The 21,978-nt window shown below is 34.1% G+C and overlaps 2 protein-coding genes across 10 annotated transcripts; one reads left to right on the forward strand and one right to left on the reverse strand.

The window, feature by feature from the left end:
• Positions 1–1,369: 1,369 nt before the first annotated feature.
• Positions 1,370–4,468, forward strand: LOC147396431 (uncharacterized). The gene is made up of 5 exons (XM_086451327.1): positions 1,370–1,584; positions 3,556–3,670; positions 3,842–3,931; positions 4,032–4,130; positions 4,223–4,468. The coding sequence occupies exons 1-5, from the start codon at positions 1,517–1,519 to the stop codon at positions 4,322–4,324; spliced, it is 474 nt and encodes a 157-aa protein (XP_086307453.1). The 5' UTR covers positions 1,370–1,516; the 3' UTR covers positions 4,325–4,468.
• Positions 4,469–6,202: 1,734 nt separating this feature from the next.
• On the reverse strand, positions 6,203–20,810 carry LOC147396432 (transcription factor EMB1444-like). Of its 9 annotated transcripts, none has more exons than XM_086450707.1 (12): positions 20,614–20,806; positions 19,821–20,389; positions 18,018–18,188; positions 17,678–17,762; positions 17,486–17,527; positions 12,745–12,804; positions 10,469–10,588; positions 9,385–10,395; positions 9,162–9,263; positions 8,414–8,554; positions 8,194–8,319; positions 6,203–6,586 (listed from the first exon to the last, which is right to left on the reverse strand). In XM_086450707.1, exons 2-12 carry the CDS (start codon positions 19,928–19,930, stop codon positions 6,506–6,508), a joined length of 2,049 nt encoding a protein of 682 aa, XP_086306833.1. In that variant the 5' UTR covers positions 19,931–20,389; positions 20,614–20,806; the 3' UTR covers positions 6,203–6,505. The 9 variants fall into 9 exon arrangements, 8 of the variants coding, with proteins under 8 accessions (XP_086306833.1, XP_086306836.1, XP_086306835.1 ...); XM_086450710.1 differs by having other exon boundaries at positions 19,821–20,089; positions 20,320–20,806; XM_086450709.1 differs by having other exon boundaries at positions 19,821–20,093; positions 20,320–20,806.
• Positions 20,811–21,978: the final 1,168 nt, after the last annotated feature.

The raw sequence follows: 21,978 nt of genomic DNA on the forward strand, positions 1-21,978 counted from the left end.
ATCTTGTGTAGATCTCATGGTAGATTCTCAAGTTCTCTATCTCCATTCTACTTTGTTATCATCATTGCGATCATTTCTCCTTGTAGAGTTTCTCACGCATGACGCCAAATTGTAGATGCAAAATCTTGCACTACCTTTGGATCTATAATTATGTATCGTAATCTCCACCTCTTGTGCTCCTATGTGTGCCTGCAACAACACCTCTTCGACGCCCAAGTCAGAATCTTATTATAAAAAGTAATGTACAGTTTCGAGGGGGAGAATCCCATACCTTTTATTGCCCATTACATTGGTATTTATAGAGTTTGAACCTCAAGATATTTCATGAGCTTCTTTCTAAATTCATCCTTATCCCTTTAGTAGTTTGATCTCATTGGGAATGTATTTACCCTTTATTTCGTATTTATCCATCCTTTCCATTCAAGGATCCTCCTTTTACATACCTGCTTTCGTCATATTCAAATCCTTGACTTTTCGGGAATTCGATTGACTAAATCCCTTTTTGATGTGTTGTTTTCTTATTTGTCTTTTCTGGGGTTCACTCTTTTGTTTATCTAAGTCTTTCCTGCATCCGACCACCATTATCTTGGTTGACACTTGGATGAAGTACCTCATCGCTCTTTTTTTTTTGTTTATAATCCCAATGTGGCACATGTCATCCCTTGAAGCTTTACGAAAATATCCTCCACATATCTCATTTAAAAAAATTAAGCGAATTTTGTGATTATTAAGTTTATGATGTGAATCTTCTAATCTAATTGTTACGAAAGAGTAGGCCAATCATTTTTTATTTTGTATTGGATGTACCTATTCAAGATTCTGCCTCCATTTGTTCCATCTCTTTCGGGATTCTCTATTGTCAATTAGATTTCTTAATTCGAAGGATTTTTTACTAGTTTGATCCCTGATTTTTTGGGATTTGAACTGATACTCTTTTCATCTTGTGTTTTGCACTGCGCCCCTACCCTCCATGGCTCTATCATCCGACCTTGATAAGGATAATGAACTAGGCCTTTCGTAGTTATAGACCCTATTACTACAACCCGAGTCATCAAACTTATTAACTTTAGTAGGGAGTTATTTGCATTGACTCGGATCCTATGCTCTAGACACAAATCCCTAGGTGCCACATGTCTGTTTCGGGTGCTTCACAAAAAATATCATCCACAGTAATCATTAAAAGGATTATTACTAATCTCTAGGAAATGTCCTTGTAGTTTTAGGTGAAGGGCCCATCGGATATTCAATAAGCCCAGGAGTATGATATCACTATCCTCCATTATTTTGAATTTTGAACTTACCTACTCCGACTGGAGATGGGGGGTACTATCGAGAATTAAAATAATCGAGGCAGGGGTATTTTCGGTACTCAAACTGAAAAAAGAAGAAGCAGTTTTTCAGTTTTTCGTTTTAAAAACTCTCTGAATCTTGACCTGTTGAAGACTCTCTCCTCTCCATCTTCGTTGTTGACTTGAAGAGAGAGAGAGAGACAGAATTTATTAGTGTCCGTACGTCAATGGGGTTCATCTCGTTTGCAGGAAGAGTTCTCTTTGCTTCCGTGTTCATCATCTCCGCATGTCAAGAGTGAGCCTCTTCTCCTTCACTCTTTTCTTCTCAGATTTGCACAAACTTCTCTTATTTAATTTTGTACTTTTGAACTTTAAAATTTGCATATTTTTGTTGATTATGTGATTTGTATGTGTTCCTTGTTAGAAATTCTACGGTTTTATTTCTAATACTGGGTATGGTCGATTTGAGTCTCCAAAACTGGTAGTTTTTTCAATTTTCGAGTTTGTTTCACTTTAAATTATCTTTAATTCTGCTTCTGTTGGGATCCCTGTTTTGTGAAAAAAAAAATCTTTTCATAAAAAGATTCTTATTAGTATTTTATTGAGCAGAAAAGGGATTACTTCCAACGAAGTTTTAGAATCCAGTCGTTCGAGTCATCTTGTTTCGGACAAGTCAAACCATTCAAATCAGTTTACAATTGTTTGTTAATATGAATTTATATAACTGTAATTCTTTCTTATTATAACGTGGTTTAGTAGATATCTATCTAGTCACAAAATCCTTTTTTATATAGATAAAAATAAAAATAAAAACATTTAATTCTGTAAAAAAATATTATTTTATATTAAAAAACACAAAACCCATTGATTTAATTCGGTCCATATTTTCTCAGACCAGTCAATGATTCAACCATTACTTTCTGATTTAGCTTTCTTCAATTGCCTCATAGTTAGAAACACATTGCTAATCTCTTTTCAAATTCAACCAATTATGATGCACTAACAATGGTGTGCTATTACTTAGAATAGTCAAATATTAGATTATAACCCACATTTGTGCAATATAATATCCTTAACATCCTTTCCTTTCTGTGTGCTTATGAACTCAAAGCCTATTGATTGATTGGAAGCCCTTAAATACAATAGTTAAGTGTTATAATTCTATAATAGAACTTGTTTTTGCCCGCATTCATTAAGTAATGGAAGCTGAATACTTTATGGGTATGCTTGGTTATAGGGGTAACTCGGTTGACAAACACACCCTACATTTTTATTAATGAGGATAAGCCTATGTACCGAAATGCTTCCCTTGTCCACACAACCAAATATCCCTACATTTATGTGGTACAATGGAATTGTTTCATTGCTTACTGGCCCATAAACCTTCTCTTGGCATTGTTCTTGTATGATAAGAAATGGTGGACCAACTACTTTGTCTTATGTCCAACATATTATATTGGAAAACAACGAGTTCTTAGTCAATGTTGTCAAAAGTTGTGCCCTTTTTCGGTCCTTGCCCAAGCTTTGTTTGGCCACCAAGATCATCCAAGTGCCTAGACCCCCCACCCGCTTTAAGCGGGGATTAAAATGATAATTTTACGTGATATTTTTGTACAAACATGGTCTAAAGGGTATACTTAATCAATTTTAGAATATACAATGTGTCTCAACCATTCATCCAAATTTGTATCCTTGGTTGGTCATCTCAACCGCCTGTTGTTTCTTTATTAATATATTTATGTTTACCTATCAAAAAAAAACCATTCATGCAAATTTGGAGGGCATATCCAAAATTAAATGTCATTTAAGAGGGGATATTAAATCACTTGAATATTGGCAGTTGTATGATTTTTATTTTACTTATATGTCAGTTGTGTTGACTTACTAGCTTGATTGGTAGTTTGCATTATATTGGTAATGGCATTTTTATATATGCTTTGCCCCTTTTGTTTTTAAGGATCACAATAGAATTGCTGAATCATTAATTAGGCATTTTACTGTATATGTTTAAAGAAAACCTTTGTTAACTCCTTTAGACATTCGGGTTGAGTAGTTTCTAGTTGGAGTTATTCCCTTACATGTAGTTCAATCATGTTTTTCTTCATCAAATATCACGAGTGATGAGTTACTTGTTCTAAAAATCGTGAGTTTTGTATCTGCTGAGCACCACATCCAGGATGTAGCTTATCCATTTTAGCCCGTGTAATAAGTAAATTTTGTCTAGATGACTTGGTTGTGATTTAATGACATATGTATCTGTTTATAGGTTTAATGAATTTGGGATTGACGGTGGGCCTGCAGCCAAGGTTCTCAAACCAAAGTACGACATTCTTGCAAATCACATGACCGCCAATCTTGGGGTGCAATTGCCAGAAATTGAAGTGGGATTTTTCTTCTTTAGTCTCCCACACAGACACACACGTATGAACACCCTTAATTGGATGATTCATAATCAAGCTCACACACAATTGAACACCTGTATTTGGATGATGAAATTATATTTGTGCTTTGGATGATACAGTCATTTTAATTTGGAGAGATTTTATTTACAGATTAAACATTTAGTTGTTGCTGCTATATCACTTAAGGGGATTGGAGGCATTCTTTTCATCTTTGGCAGCTCTCTTGGAGCTTATCTTCTGGTATGTACTCTTATAATCTATGTAAATATCAGCAGCAATTCTACATGTTTGGTTCAAAAGTTGCTTATTGTGTGGGTGCTAACTATGCTTCCTTGTGCAGCTTCTTGAACAGGTGGTTGCTTCACCTGTTCTGTATGACCTCTGCACCAATGACATAAAAAAGAAAGACTTTGTTCAACATTTTTTCAAGCATACAGAGGTTGGCCACATCTGTTTATTAAACCACTCTTTTTGTATTCATGAGCTCTATGTGATTCAGTCAATAAACTTGTCCCATTTTTGTTTTTCCAGAGTTTAGCAGTTTTCGGGGCATTGCTATTTTTCCTAGGGATGAAGAACTTGATACCAAGGAGACAAGCCAAGAAGAAGTCTCCCAAAACAAAAACGTTTTAGAAGAAAAAACGATAAATGTTTAGTGTAGGAGCATTCCTTGAATTTGGTGAAAACTCTGTGCTATTGTATTAAAAAAAAATTAATTAAGGGGGGTATTTTTATTATTTGTTTTATATTAATGAAAAAATGAATTTAGGTTGTTTGTCTGTGTTGAGTTAGTCTGTTCGATGACCCTAGTAATTTTAGGATTAAGGTGTAGACAGTGAATGATAGATATCTCTATTGGAAAAAAAAAAAATGAAGTTAGGTTAGGTTAGGTTAGTTGAAAATGAAGCTTTGTTCTAAAGGTTTAGGGTCGGCAAAATGAATCCCATCCAGAGTCATACGTACATACATGCCTTCTGTTTTCCTTTTTTCGTGTGCACATATTAGTTCTTTTTCAGCCTTGAAGATTACTAGATATTAAAATATTCCTTCTGCCAATTAATCTGCACCATTACAAAAATGAAAGAAATTAAGGAGGGTTTGGGTAAAAATGGATTGAGGTGTTGTGTTCATAGCAATCTACAATAAAAGTATAATAGGTCTATCAATAGTTCTTTTGAAATGGCGAGAATAGATTGCCATGGATGATGGATCTGATCCCAAAATCTTTTGAGATAGATGAAGGTTTTGATGATCTGTAATATCATTTTGCCTCGGGATACTCAAGAAAAAGATTTATGGTTCTGCACAAAGCTCTTAATCTCTTCTTGAAAGTTTTAAAACTTTCGAGCTATATCTATCTGATCCTGATGAAATCTAATTTTTACATTTTAAATATTGAAGAAATGAAATTAATTAAAAAAATAAAAGTCCCATAAACAATTCATAGCCATATTGAAATATATTTTGATCGTGCTTTCTTTTAGACCTTTCAACTTATAATTCATGGTTTCGAGTCCCCCAAGTTGACACATCTCATCTCGAGCCAAACCACTTAAACCAAGTTCAAACATATATATATATATATATATATATATATATATATATATATACAATGATATTTATTTTTCTTATTATAAGATGGATCAGTCCATGCCCAGCTACAAAATCTAATTTTATATAGATAACAAACATTTAAATCATTAAAAAAATATAGTTACTTACATCAACCATGATCTAATTAGGGCAGTAATCAACCTTCATTCCATTGCAAACCAAACCATCTTAACGGACATTCTCTTAATTTATCAGACTACCACATTTTCATTAAAGAAGGCATTCGTTTATTATTCTGTCTTTTCACTCATCACTCATCCCTCATCCATCTCAACATCACCCATCTCTACAACACTAAATCTAAGAACATGTTAATTTTTGGAGAGAATTACTTAAAAAGGATCTTCATTGAGAAATTTTTTTCTTAATAGTCTGTTTAGTAAAACTTTTCTTTTCTTAACCGTCCTGGACCTCATCTCCCACTTGTCACTATTGAATGCCCCAACCATTAGAACTCATCGTTTTCATCCATAAAAAAAAAAGAATTTTTGACATCTCAACCGAGTTTTAGAGATTCCATTCTATCAAAAAGAATTTAAGAATGAAGAAAAAATCATTTTCACAGATTTTTTTCAAATATTTTGAAGATATTTTTTCCGTTGAAATCATCTAAATAAGTTGTCATCTCAAGTTTTTAGTCTGTCTTTCCATGTATTTTAATCAAAAAAACTCGAAAATTGAAAATAGTTGGATTTTACTATGGCCGAGTTCACCACTTTTTATTAAAAAAGTGGTTCACTCGTGAGTAACAAGAGACCATTAAGAAATAAAAAGTTCACTAAATGTCCCATCAAGCTACCACGCAAAACTTAAGGATTATTTAGAAATAAATTCCTCCGCTAGGGTTCTTTAAGTTATTTCTCCTAATTTTTGGTCACCCAACTTGTGGTCAAAATATAAAATAACACCAATACTATAAAATAAAATAAATAAAGATTAAAACATCTTAAGAGAGATTTGATTTGTATTTCAGTTGAGGCAATCTCATACTTATAGTTGCAAATTACTAAACAAAGGATTTCCAGACTACCAAATAATGGAAACAAAATAAAGAAAATAACCAAGGCTGAAAAAAAGAAGACCAAATACTATCTCCTCAAGGACCATCAACAGCAAATAGAGAAACAAGGACTATAATATAGAACACCAAACCATGATTGGAGTTTATGAGTTTCCCTAGACAGTCGGGAAGAAGATATGTCAGATTGAAGTCATCGGTCGCAATAACTGCAGAAGCGACCTTAATATATCCACTCTATGCATTCCTCTGTCATTCTGCCCCTGAAATGGTACTGTACTCAGAATTCATATCCAATTGAAATGAAAAAATAGAATAAGAACGTGTGTCCTATGCCAAAAGACAACTAAGAATGTGGGCAACCTATCCAATATTTGTCTGCTCTTTTGGGTAATACATAGCATGAAAATCATATTCATTTGATGATTTTAACCATGAAATCAAGCTATAAAACTTGAACAACAAAAATGAAATCACTATCAGAACAGTTAAGATCGTCCAATTGGTTGGTTTGCTTTTGTGGATGTGGGCCATCATCAAGGAGGAGGCCCGGAATCAATTGATCTGGTTTGATTTATCAGTAGGCCACAGGTATAGATATTAACTTACCTAGCAAGTATAACCCAAAGAATTTGCTGTGCTTCAAACAAATCTCAATTTATTTAAATATTTGGTTTTCAACTATTATTCATATATCATTTAAATGATTTCTATGCTCATTAATTTATCTAAATACATTTGCTTATATTGTAAGGTGACGTGAATTGAATCAATTTCAAAAATATCCTGGAGGAGACCTATGTAACAAGGACATGGCACTTTTACAATTTGCGATGATAACATATCCACATACGGACACACCCCTAATGCACAGACAAGCAAGCTAGGCAGCACCAATCTTTATCTTATCGATTTTCTATAAAAGAAATCTTCAAACGGAGGCCTTGTTTAATTCATTTCCATCGCTAATTTATTAAGTTGTTAACACAACCTACTTTTCTTGAGTTATGGCCTATAATTCACATTTAATATATTTAGTTTCCTCTTTATTAAAAATAATTAATTGTTAAATATAGAGGAATATTGTACTATAGTACCTGGTATGGAGGCATACCTTTGTAGATGGGTGACTGATTGTTTGAAGCAGAGACCATGAAATTTTTTCATAGGAGGCAGAAATGGGCCATCATCATGGGTTGTATTCGGGGGGTGATAGAAATTAAGTGTGAACTAGGGTTGGCGATCATAGGTGCAATTCTCCACTTTCACAGGAAACATTCCATCCATATGCAAACTCAAATATTCGAACCATCCCATTGAACCTGTTTTGCTATTTCACCTTGTACCCATGTTGGACACGACACACGTGGGCATGCAGATGTTACATATTAGTAATGGATTGAATTTTACAGATGTATCAGCATAAGTGGAGGCTCTGGTGTCTCACAGTTTTTTTCTGTGACACCAAGACATATGCCTGTCTTTGTACGATAGCGAGAAGTAAATTTTATTTTTATTGCAGATACAAACATCTTACCAATGTAAAGTTTTTACACATAAAAGCAACATATAAAATTGATGTATATGCATATACACATGCATGAAGGCAATTGAATTCGACATCTCAGATTCTCTACCACAGATATCAAAGAATTTAAAAGGAAAATATATAATACAATTAAAACATCAATAAATCATACACTCAAATAGATGCTTTAGCTCATTAAAAAACAAATATAAAATACAACAGTATATTAAAAGCTCACATAAACACACACAAAATAATTTAAATTGTTATTGGTTTACAATGCATATTTCCTAAATTCAAGATATTGCCAAAAAGCTTACCACCAATTGATTAGAATCATACCTCAATAACAAAACATGCCCAAGTCTTCTCATCACGGGCTTCCATTGAACCTTTCAAGATTGTTAGACCCAAGTTTCTAATGGCCTCTGCTATCTCAATAAAATGGCTGCATTCCTCACACAACATCTACACAATTTGACAGAGAACCTCTATTCAGAGAAAATATAGGAGGGGAGGTACAATTTTTGCCTTTTAAAATTTATGTTTAACCTGTACAAACCTCTACAAGCATCTGTCCTTTCATGTTAAGATTCCTTACTGCTATTGGGCAGACATTTGTCTGATTTCCCACTTCTATAGCCCAGCTTGAACCATGTTCATGACTGCAGGATCCTAGAAAACCCATTCTCTCATCGCAGAACTGCAGGTTCCGAAATATAATGTAAATTTCATCTGCGGGGTAATCAAAAGTAAAATTAAATTTAACAGGTGGCTTTGGTGTTTTATATGGTGCACCTAAGGGTTACCAAGCCCCATTGAGTTCAGGTGTCAGCATCGCAAAATACCATGACAGTGCAAATGTGCTTCCTTGGCATACTAAACTACATAAGCCTTAGGCATGTGCCATTGCATATCTTTTCTTTCCATTTAATGGCTACAAATCTAACCTTAATTTATAGTAAAAAAAAAGACAAACTATCCCAAAATACAAGCTTACTGAAAGGTTAATGTAATATATTCAAGTCACCTAAGTCAAATGACGATTACCAGTCTCAGTTATGTGCATTAGCATACAGGAAATGCTTTGCGGGCAACACAAACAAATCAAAAACATGAAAAAAGAAAAAGAAAGAACAGAATACAAGTTTGTGGGTTGAGAAAAAATGTTTCTTTCAAGTTGTTTTGGTTTCATAAAGACTGTCATTCAGATAAAACATCGAATTCAACTAGGCTCCTTCCATCCGAAACTCAAGAAATAGTGTAACAACCATTGGATTTTAGGTAAATTAAATAAATACTAGACCAACCTTTGATTCAGCACATTTCTTCATCTTTTTGGCATGCTTGGTGACAATTTTCAGAAAGAGCATGTGCTTGATGGTTCGCTCTAGTAGGGAATCAATGCTGCCCTGTGCAATGTCTCAAGAATTTCAGCTCATGATGCAACAACATATTTTTGCATGAAAGGAAGAATAAAATCTGAAAATATCATTTCATTAAAAGTCATCATATAATCTATGTAAGAGTTACCTTTGACCCATTGGGTACGAGCTCCCGCAGCTCCTTAACACGATCTTCGATCAGTTGTCTGTCCCTTGGCCTCGCCCTACAACTTTCACTGGGCCTAGCTCTCTTTCTATTGATTTTAGTTGGTTCCCCATGCTTCTCCAATTGATTGCTACACACACTCTGAGTATTTGATGACAACTCCTTGGAGGACCTTACAAGATGATCTAACCCACACTCCGCTGTCAACTGGCTATCAACCATCCTTTCTGGAGACTTACTATGTATTTCAGATTCTGTATCCTCTGACTTACTCCAAGCACAAATGTCTTTCTCCTTCTTAAATGTTGATCCAAGGGCCTCATGCAGTTCACATCCAGAGGAAAATTTTAATGAAGTGTTCACACTATCAATGCAACTTACCTCAGTCTCCAAATTCTGCTCCAAACCTTTTCCAAGCTGCATTTCTAACGGTTCAGATGATCGCAGGTCCTTTTTCTGAACATAAACTACACTATCAAACTCTACTCTATCACAGACTGCAGAGTCAAGGACACCCAAAGGACAAAAAGGATAACCTATTCCAGACGTGTATGCTGGCAGTATAAAATTATCAACATTCTCTAAAGGAAAATTGTATGGAGTAGTGGCATCACTGTGCTTTGATCCAGCAGCCATCTCCATCCAACCTCTATTCTCCTCTCCACAATTATTTTTATTAAGCAATTTCAACTCCTGATTCAGTTGCTTAACATTTAGGATTTCAGATTTCTGTAGAAGCAAGGCTAACACAGCACTTTCATCATCTCTTGATGTTGTCGATTCAACTCCCAAATCTTTATTGACCACTCCATCTGCCTTTCTCTGATGGAGACTAGGAAGTGGAAGAACATCACAAGATAAGTCGTTGAATATTCGAAGAGATTGCAACAAGTGAGATCGAATGTTTGCCTTTTCATTGCTTATGGCTTTGTTGGAACTCTCTGGAAAATCGTCGAAAATCTCTAAACCCGAAGATTTTGCAGATATCTTTGACTGGGAAGAAGAGCTAATTAGTTTCTTATGAGTTACCATACAAACTTTCCAAATGAAATAGAGGCGGACATACCGGATGTAAGGTGCTTTGCACGGTATGTTGTAATCGATTGGGAAAAAATTCCATTGATGAATTTTGAATAGAATGAAAAACATCTTTGATATGGGTCACCACCTTCATATCTTCAATGACCTGCTCCTCTCACATGAAGGAACCAATTAAAATATGAAACTATCTTTGACTGATGCCCATAAAATGATTTAGAAACAACATAGCACATGATATGCATTATCATTGATCCATCATAGAGGAAAAGATGAGAAAAATTATCTGGCCAAACCATGTCACAGGGGGAGAAACTAAAACACTCTTTCTTTGGGGGGTTTGGGGTTGTTTCTTCCCTAGGCAAAGAAACACACAGGGCCAACTCAAGATACATCCGATCCTTAGGACACAAATGAGTGGACCAAAATCATTCTAGTCTACCTGAGACAAGTCCGATTGAATGTGATTTCTGATTAAAATCAGGATCATGATTTGGACTTGGCCAAGAATCAAGACACATCTGATCCATAGGACACAAATGAGTCGACCAAACTCATTCTAGTCTACCTGAGACAAGTCGGATTGAATGTGAGTTCTTATTAAAAACAGGATCATGATTTGGACATGACCAAGAATTAAAACATGGGGTGTGCATGTGATGCATTCTGATTTCAGTATGGTGCACCAAGCCTCCATCACACACATATCACTGAAGCAATACCAGTAAAGAAAGAAGATGTGTGTGGAACACATAAAGGTGAAGGTGTCAGAAGTTCTAGAAGCTATTTTTTTTCTTCAAGTTCTAGTAATTTTATAATATGTTTAATTGATTTCTATTCTTCTTCTTCTTAGTTTTAGGAGGTTTAGAAGTTCCTAAAGTGATTCTAATTTGTTTTCTTGGAGTTTCAATCACCCTTATACTCAGCTAGTCTACAAATGGAGGATATATGCAACTGGCCTAGTCGTTAGACAACTGAGCTGTTTTTGAGTGGTTCATCATGTTTGGTTCCATAGATTAGGGCAACCAGAAGCATGTAACGAGGCATAGAATCACCAAGTTCTATCTACTCTCATCGGTTATTCTCTATTCAAGTGTTGATTATCTTTTGAATTCTTTAGTTTCTATTACTTTTTTGTTACCTTAGTCTTCTCACTTGTAAGAGATCCTATGACAGTATGCATGTGCAATCGTAGGTTGTCATTACTGTGCAGTGTACTTTACAGGGTGGAAGAAAAAAATTGCCCAGTAACCAGTTGTTTTAGGTAAGTATATCTGAATAAAGTTTCAGCTGTTTTAGTTTGTAAGTAAATCAGAGACAAACGTAAATACTCCTCCATCACTCTTGGTGTCATAACAACAGATTTAATGTTTTTACGGGTTGTTAAATTTATTTTCTAAGACCATGACTATGGAAATGTGAAATGAATGAGTTGATTCCCAAATTTGATGATATGGATTATTTCTCCTAATAGTTGTTTTCAGTCGACTAAGTTGACCAGATATAAAGTTTCAGTTTAGGTTGCTAGCGGTCAAGAGACACGTAAACACTGCTAATTGTTATTCATGGTGCTAGTGCCAGCAACAAACCTAATGTTCTCATAGTTTGTTAAGTATATTTTCCAAGATCATGGGTATAGAAATATGAAAAATGACTGAGTTACTTTATAAAAAAAAATGAATTGAGTCAATTCTTCAATTTGATGGTACGAATGATTTTTCCGAATTTGACCTTCAATGTATAGTTTATATGGATTTCAACAAGTTGATCTTCATCTGCAGTTCTGCACATATTTTAATAGGGTCAGGATCCTTTGACTCCTAAGAATGACTCATGAAAAAAACACATGATCCCGGCCCTTTAAACACAAAATCCAATGGTTGAGATTTATCCTCGGGATAAGTATCTCCGAGATTTGTGTTATCAAGATACTCATAAATCTCAACCATTGGATTGTGTTTAAAGGGTTGGGATCATGTGCTTTTCTCATGAGTCATTCTTAGGAGTCAACGGATCCCAACCCATTTTAAAATAGAAGCAAGTATTGAGTTTTAAAGGATGTCAAATTGTACTCTTCAGTAATAGGAATAAACTCCAATTTACAAGGACCAGAATGGAAAGTACTTTATTAAGTACTTTCCAGAAGATCAAAAAAAGAAACTAGAAACTTACACCTAGCATTAGACATTTAAGGTTATGAGATTGGACTTCCAGATCCAATTATACAAGTACCAAGTCAAGTTCTAAATATTGACAGGTTGTACCTAGATCATTGATGCAAGCAAACAAAAAATTATTACTTACCGTATTTAGAGATCCAAGTTGTACAACTCCATATGGAACAACGGCTACAACAGCTACAGTCTACATAACAAAGAAGTTGTTCTTTATAAACAATATATGAATACAGAAACACATAAAAATGATGCTACTTTAGGCTAAGCATGCTCAATATATAGGGGAAATAACTATTTACAAATGACTAACAATTCAATAACCTCAAAAAAGGATGTTCCACATCCAACATGGACTCTTCATTCTAGACTACCAAAATGTCAGTGCATTCCTTCGATCAGCAAGGCTGAATAGTTTGCATCAGGAGTGATTCTAATTGTTTTATGTAGAGACTTCATTTTGGATAGTCAAAGAGTAGTGAAGTAGACAGGCCACTGTCATTGATACGGACAAAACAAATGTTGGCTGCCACATTGATTGGAATAGCCTGAAATCTCCAGACTTGCAAGCACCAATGCCACATTTGGTGCAGTCTTGTGGAGTCACCGACGTCCCTCATCCCAACATAACAATATCCACAACACTCCTGATGTTCACACCATACATGATGTCTTTGCACATGACACCAATCATGCCCGTGCTGATGATAACACCTGTAATGGGGACATACCTTCAGAACTTTCACATGCACAGAGCGCTCGTACCCTTGCCAAAGGTAGCACCACAGTGCCCTTGAGACCATGCTGATGTCAGCACCCATGACACCCTTGTGACTCTGCTCACAGAAGCACCTGTGCCACCCTGTTTGGCCATGAAAATGGCAACGTCCAAGGCGTGCTTGTGACCTTGCTGATGCAATGTTCACGACATCCTTGCAACCATACTGAAAACAGCACCCATGATGCTTTTGTGACCATGCCGATGGCAACTCCTATGGTGTACCTGCACTCTTGTGAGTCTTGACCGTTGGAGATCATTTGCACCCTCATAATTTGTGACCCTCGCAGTGTTTTGTGCACCGCTTATGATCATGTTATCAGAGATACCCTCATGAACTTTTCCACAGTATTCATTTTTTTTTTTTTCCGCAGTATTCATGATACCGCCACAACCTCTACCACAATATTCATTATACCCTCATGCACTCTGCCATGGTCATCATGCCATGGTCATCATGCCCATGGAAGCCTTCTTCCTTAATGTCTACAATGCTCACGATGTACCCAATTGAGAATAGAGCACCCTAAAGCTATGCTAAAAAACAAATAGCCTCAGAATCTTAGATTGATTATGTTCAAGCTTTATCCTCTCAATATAAAATAATTTACTGGCTACAGAGATAATGTTGCTGTCTGGTACAGGGATGGAGATCAGAGATCAAAGCCATACAATGGCAGTCAATTTTGGAGGAGAAAGGAACAATGAGCTTATGGGAAATTTACAACAAGCGTGATCTTGAAAGAATATCACATAATAATGACAAAGGTGTCGATCAGGTAGTAAAATTGGAATTTCCTAAATCTATTTAGAAGATGAATCCAAGAACAAATGTGATTTGAAAACTAGTTCTGTCAGCTTGAATATTATAAATTTGCGAGTCTTGACCAATCCTTATTTGATGAATATTCCTGCCACTCGGATGACACATGAAAAATAATAAGCTGTTTGTACAAGATTCCTGAGAACATGATAAGGAAAATTTGATGGGGTCAAATTCCACCCAGCCTGAAAGAATTTATGCAGCACACTTGACTGTGGTTCATGGAGAAAATATATAGACCTTTCTGGCTAAATTTTTTTTCTTAAGTTATTATTATTATTATTGTTACTTCTGGTGAAATTATTTTTTTTCATATGAAGTTTTAAAGGTTTTTTATGGCTCCATGTTTGAAAATGAGAAATTGCAATATTGAAGTATCTGTACGAGTTTTAATAGCAAGGATATTTGATATAAAAGATGGTTAAAATGAGTTAATCTATTTCTTATTTTCTATAATTGAATGTGTTCTACAATAATCATCTGCTTATGAATTTGGTTAACCCAATTAGTATACTAGAATTTGCATTCCATATTGATGACCAAGTGATAACATGCAGCATTACCATCAGGTATAGGTGGTGGAACTCAAATGGCTCATAACTTAGACCATGCCCATTAACACACACGAAGAAATCTGGTATGGATACGCCACCAAGTATGGCATTCCATACTTGTACATGGTAATATCAATCAAAAAACGTACTTGGTACATGGTAATTGTGTAGCTACTCATTTACATGGGCTTGACAGTCAATAGAGCAAATCTTGAGAGGTCCACAAGCTAAAAATTGTGTTTTATCGAATGACCCTGATGTAGGGTAGAACACACAAACTTGGAGTTTATGTCAAAAATCTGGCTCTAGGGTGAAATCCCAAGAACTAAGAGTAATGAAGAATCTCTATGTCGAGCAAAACAAACTAGAAACTTCAATCTAAGTTTGAAATTGATGGAAATCAATCGCAAACACTAAAATTAAGAACCAATATTAGACTCTTATGCTAAAAAATCAAGAAAAGGAAGGAAAGTCACTTCTTATATTAATCAATCTTTAAAAAAAACTAACTCACTGAATTTGTTTATTGAAGTTCCTTATATAGATAACTCCATAACAACTTAGAAATCTTTTAAAATACTAAAAAGTAACTTCCTAATCTATTTATAACATATTACTAACCTTCTAATTCTATTAGAACTCAATTTGAGCATCTAAAAGGACTTCTAATTATAACCTAAAGAATAAATACGAATTTTAAACATAAAACAAATTAGAAGCTAACTAGAACTACTTAAACAATTTAAAAAATAGAAACTCAATAAAACAAAGAGTCCTAAGAGAAGTTAGACTAGGTCTTGAGGACCAGTCAAAGATTGGATCGAATTGACTTGGTTAAATCAAGTTGACTCGGTCAATGCTATTGATTTCTTTCTTCGATGCATCTTAACTTGATCATATGCATTAAGACAAATGTCGGCAAACCTATCTACATCAGACCCTAACCATCTCTATGTCGAGCAAAACATGCTAGAAACTTCAATCTAGATTTGAGATTGATGGAAATCAATCGCAAACACTAAGGGCCTGTTTGGATACCAGGAGCAGAACTACTGTTCCAAAGAACAGGAGCTAAAGTACTCTATGGAGGAGCTGGAAAAGTAATTCTGTGCAGAAAGGGCGTTTGACAATTAACTCTGTGAAGTACTGGCAGAAGTACTTTTGTGCTGGAAGTCTATGTGGGAACCATACTGACTTCTCATGACTTCTAGAAAAAAGACCAGAATACTCTTATACCAGTTACTATTTTTTATCTTTTAGTGTCATAATATGCCTTCAAACTATACTGTTTTTGACATTTTAATTATAAATATTAATATAATATTTTAAATATTAAGTATTAAAATAATGTGTTTAAATCCATTATACTCAAAAAAAATTTTAAAAATTGACAGACTATTTTTTAGTGTCATTATATGCCTTCAAACTATATTGTTTTTGACATTTTAATTATAAATATTAATATAATATAATATAATAAATATTAATATAATATAATATAATATTTTAAATATTAAATATTAATATAATGTGTTTAACTATAAATATTAATATAATATAATAAAATATTTTAAATATTAAATATTAATATAATGTGTTTAAGTCCATTATACTCAAAATTTAAAAAAAAAAAAAAATTTAATATTAATAAAGGTTTCTTTCGCTTGATTTAAGGGCAAATGAATTAGGAATATTTTCATAGAAAATTAATAAAGTTAAGGGTATTTTGGTAAAACGAACCGTTGGATTTTGACTCTCCGCAAGATGAGTTTTGAGAAATAGGTTTTCTTGACTTCTTCACAAAGAGTAATTTCTTGCTCTTGCGCGGAGTAACTCTTCGAAGGAGTTGTTCATCCAAACGCATTCAAACGACTTCTAACTCCCCGCAAGAGTCAGAAGTAGCCAAGGAGTCCTATCCAAACGCCTACTAACATTAAGAACCAATATCGGGTTCTTATAATAAAAAAAACAAAGATAGGGAAAAAAATCTCTTCTTTTATTAATCAATCTTAAAAAAAACTAACTCATTGAATTTGTTTATTGGAGCACTTTATATAGATAACTCCATAACAATTTAGAAACCTTTTAAAATACTAAAAAGTAACTTCCTAATCTATCTATAACATATAACTAACCTTCTAATCCTATTAGAACTCAATTTGAGCATCTAAAAGGACTTCTAATTATAACCTAAAGAATAAATACGAATTTTAAACATAAAACAAATTAGAAACTAACTAAGCCTACTTAAACAACTTAAAAAATAGAAACTCAATAAAAGAAAGAGTCCTAAGAGAAGTTGGACTAGATCTTGAGGACCGGTCAATGATTGGACTGAGTTGACTTAGTCAAACTGATTTGACTCGGTCAGTGATGTTGATTTCTTTTTTCAACGCATCTTAACTCGATCATATGCATTGAGATAAGTGTTAGCAAGCCTATCTACGTTAGTTTGAAAGGAAACTATTATTGGTCAGATGGTCATACTCATCTTGCCAGCAATTTTCGGATTATGCCCATCCCAAAGGCATCCATTCAAGGTGATGAAACATATCATTAAGTATTGTAGAATGAAAAAAACATGCATGGTTCTAACAACCTCTTTCGCTATCTGTCCATCCATGTGCATGTTGTGTACAATTAGCATTACTATATTCCCCATAATAATATAAATTAAATTAAAAAATAAAAAGAAGAAGTTATGCAGCAGTCATACCTTGATCCCAGATGAAAACTGAGTTTGCCACACATCACAGAACTGATGTCATGAAACAAAAGAAAAAGAAAAGAAAAGAAAAAAGAAGATGCAATTATTAATGTTAAAATGGATTATCAAATCTTATCTGTTGGCGATGTAAAGAAAACATATGTGACGCTCATGTATTCATTAAGCAAGAAAACTCCACACCTCAGATGATGACCAGGAACAGGGTCCAGGTTTATCTTCAAAGATCCATTGATGCTTCCCAGTAATTGCCACTTGTCCTATAATTCTGATAGGCATGAACAAACAAAAACTCAGTTAAATCTCAGATAAAAGTTTAAAAATTTAAGGGAACTCTAAGCTTATGTCATTTGAACATTTGTATAATGACAAGAATGGGAGAGTCAAGTTAATCAGCAGCAGATTTACCGCATAGTTATTCCTCCTTATTTCTGTCTAAAAATAGAAGGTTTAGGTTGAACTATTGCAATATTGTGCAAGAGACCAAAGCCTGATTATATAATCTAGGATATAAGCATCATACCCTTCCCCAAGAGAATACACAAAATACAACATCTTTGCCACAGCTAAACCAAGCGGATCCTGTAAATAATGCCCTTCATGCATGTTCTTGCGTGAAACATGAAAGCACATGTGATCTGAAGAATCAAGTGACTCTTGGTTATTGTAATAAGCATCCTCCAAAGTTAAAATCCTGAAATGTGTACAATTGCCATCAAAATAAAGAAAAATATTAATCTCAGACCAGCAGTACCTACTAATCTAAAATAGTTCAAAGCACTCAAAGGTTCAAAAGAAGTTAAGATATATATATATATATATATATATATATATATATATATATATATATTATTATTTAAGTGGATTTGCTTACCATTCAATAAATAACCAGAAGATCAATTTAAACTTCTAAAGCACAAATAACAAACTCATCTTTCTCAATAACAAATAAATGTAGTTAGTAAATTAAAAGAAAAAAAAAGTCGGTCATTTAGGGACGCTCTTCAACTATCCAAAATCAAACTCAGGTTTCAGATACGGCATGGAATATCAGCTGAATGATCATCACCTCAGACAATATTTTTTTAAAATGAAGTTTGGAGTTAGTACTCTAATCCATTAAATTCTCTTAAAATGGAAGGAACTCCAAGAACTCCAAGCCTAGCCGACTCAACAAGCAGATCCTACATCAATTAGGAGGTTTGCGCCTACTGTTCTAGACCATCAAATGAAGAACAACCAAACAAAATACCACGGGGAAATCCCAACTTGTGACAGCTTCATCTCCAAATCCTCAAATTTTAGTCACTTGAAAATTAGCATGCCCAAAACCCTAGTTAAAGATGCCTCTATTTAGCGGAAACTAGGTAAGTTTGGAGAAATTTTAATCGTTGCTAGCTATCTAGGCATGAATCCAACTACTTTTGGAGGGAAGTGAATACAGTTAATTAATATATTCTCTATACAAGCAGTTGAGCACTACTCCTACATAGCCAATACGTTCAGGGCCCTCAAATGAGAACTGTGAGAACAGATCTCAAGATCTAGCTATGTATATGATAAAATAAACAAGAAAAAAAAAATCAAGAAAGACACAAGTTTTACGTAGTTCAGTTATCTGGTCCATGGATGGAAGTTGAGAAAGTTTCACTATATTGAGGATGCTTACAACCTTAGTTACAAAGCTGTAGGTTTCCCAATCTGAAACATGGTTTTAAAACTTGGTATTCCACCTCGTCTCATTCCCACCAATACCAAGTTGACTCATCCAACTCATTTTGTCTCGGATGAGATTAATCATTTAACACGATTTAAATTATTAATTTATGTATAATTATTTCTAAATAATTATAATATCTTTTATAAAATAAGGAAGATTAGAAGACGCTTAGCCACAAGATCATATGTTTATTAAAATAATAAATTGTTAAAAAATAAGGCATTTTTATCCAAAAAAACACAAAAAATGCAGTTGACACAGCCGATATTTTCAAAATACCGGATCGGCCGAGTCATCTTGGATCTTGGATGAGGAATTGTGAATGACAATTCACATTGAATACCCCATTCGTTCAAGAATGATACCAAGACGACTTGGACAATATTCAAAACCCTGATCCAACTCTCCCTTTTGTCAAAAGAATTTAAGGTATAAACAAAACAACAACTAAACTAACTAAGACAAAATCATGCTTGATTAAAACAAGACTAATAGTAAAACCCAAATGAAAATTTTGCACAAAAACACAATCCAAAGAAATAGAGAAAAAAAATTGAAGCATTGGCAGCTTAATCATGAATATTCAAGAAATGCAAATGAACTTACATTGGAGTTCCATGCTGAAGCTTCCAAAAGGCAGCATATTTCCACTCTGTATTAAAACAGAGGTTTCTGAGAGTTCTCTGCAAGTGAGTTAGATCCATCTCCTCACCCATTAAAAACCCTTAAGAAAACCCCAAAAACCACAAATTCCCCTCACACCCCACCCTCTAACTGCCTCTGTATGAACCTCTTCCCGCTTGTTTCCTTCGCAAACCAGCTCTCCGTTTTATTGGCGGTCCAGAAGTAGGAAGCAGCAATTGGTCCATCTACTTCTACCTTGAAACAACCAGAAACCCTAATAACCCTTAATCGAACTACAGAGATCTTCAAAGAGATCTAAAAATCGCAAAAATAATCAAATTCGATCAATGAAGAAAATTTTGTGACAATTTGATCTGATCGAGTATTTGGCCATAACTTTCAAACTCGTTTCCGATTCTCGAAATTTCTTCAATGGGACTAGAGAATCGAAAAAATCCAAAATACTTCAAAATAAACTTACAGAAAGAAAACTAGCGAGAGCTGATTCTAGTTTATGTCGGAAGACATCAAGAACTCTTCAGTGATTAAACCTGAAATTTCAACAAATTTATGATGAAAAAAAAAAAAAGGCTTTTTTTTTCTGTTCCGAACTAATTCACGACTAAATTCTCAGATTTTCGATACTAGAGGTCAAAATGAGACGAAAAAAAAAAAAAGCAATAAATCATCGAAATATCAAGTTTTTAAACTAAATCGAAGCCATTATTGCATATATAAAAAACACTCTGAAATCGAAGAGAATTGAAGGTTTTACAGAGATTTCAGAGACAAAAATCTCTGTGAAAATGCCACGCGAAGAACAATTTATTTGATTTTTTCTCTTATATAAATAGCAGCTCTCACTCTCAGTCTGACTCACTCTGGTTTTCAGACTGTTTTACATTTTCTCTAAAAGACGCAGGATGCGTTCTGCGCACCCCTAAATGGTGTATCCTACGCTCCACGTTCTTATTAGTGCCTCTCTCTCTCTCTCTGAATTCTGAATCTCAAAAGAACTTCAATTTATATATTTATTATTTACACCCTTATATATCTTGAAATTGTTAAAGAACCCCACTTCCCAACTTGTTCATGATTCGTTAACAGTAAATCGAAAATAAGTAAAATACCCTTCCCTTCACACCTGAAAATGACCCCCATTGCTTAGTTGCTACAACTCCATCATTGTGGATCTCTCATTACTTTCTCTTTGAACATGAGAAGCTGATCTATAGTGCTTAATAAGGGTACATTTATTTGTTAAAAAGTTTGACTAATTTTGACTATCAAAGAAAAAACCCCTAATGAGGATTGATGGCCAACAACATGATGGTCTCAGTCAAAATCTGCCTCTTCTTATTTTCCCATATTTCATAATTTTGATACTAAAAGTTGACACAAACACACCTCAAATTGCATTGTCTCAGATTTGTTTCATTCATAAAATCTAATAATCTCTTAAGTACATTTTTGTTGGGGCACCATGAACCAATCAATGTCGTTAGAGTGGCATTTCAAGATCGATGATCGGGCCCATTAGGGTTGCTCAATATAGATTGATAAAGTGCCATAATGGTTTTTCTATTATCTAATCCTTCTTGAACCTCACAATCACAACATTGTCCTCCAAATTCGCGGTGGTTTTCAGTGATCGTTATCATTGATTTCTAAAACTTTTTCTCTAATTTTTTCATCTACTTTCCCTGAAAGGGTTGTGTAGGATTATAGAGGAAATATTTTCTACAAAATACAATTCATTGAAGAAATAAATTCCCACGTTGAATGTTTGTCATTGTTTGATTGCACCTAAAAAATATCAAAAATATAGATACTAGTGGGAGAATGACAATAGGATTTTAAGAAAATCCCGTTTTTCCATCAACAAAGAGAAATTATTTTCCGACCAAAATGAATTTCAAATGATCCATAATCCAAAATAATCAATCAACAACATATCTTCATCCTAGATGATATATATGATTTGTTAAAATTATTACACAAAAACAAACATATATTTCATACTTTACTTTTTTTTTTCTATTTATAATTTATTTAAGCATGCATGTCAATGCTGGATCCCAGAGGGATCTATACACTTATATTTTTAATGGGCTGGTCATAAACCATAATTATGATATAT

The sequence above is a fragment of the Akebia trifoliata genome, chromosome 8, assembly GCF_017979445.1.
Source record: "Akebia trifoliata isolate Shusen 1 chromosome 8, ASM1797944v1, whole genome shotgun sequence".
In the NCBI taxonomy this organism is placed as follows: Eukaryota; Viridiplantae; Streptophyta; class Magnoliopsida; order Ranunculales; family Lardizabalaceae; genus Akebia; species Akebia trifoliata.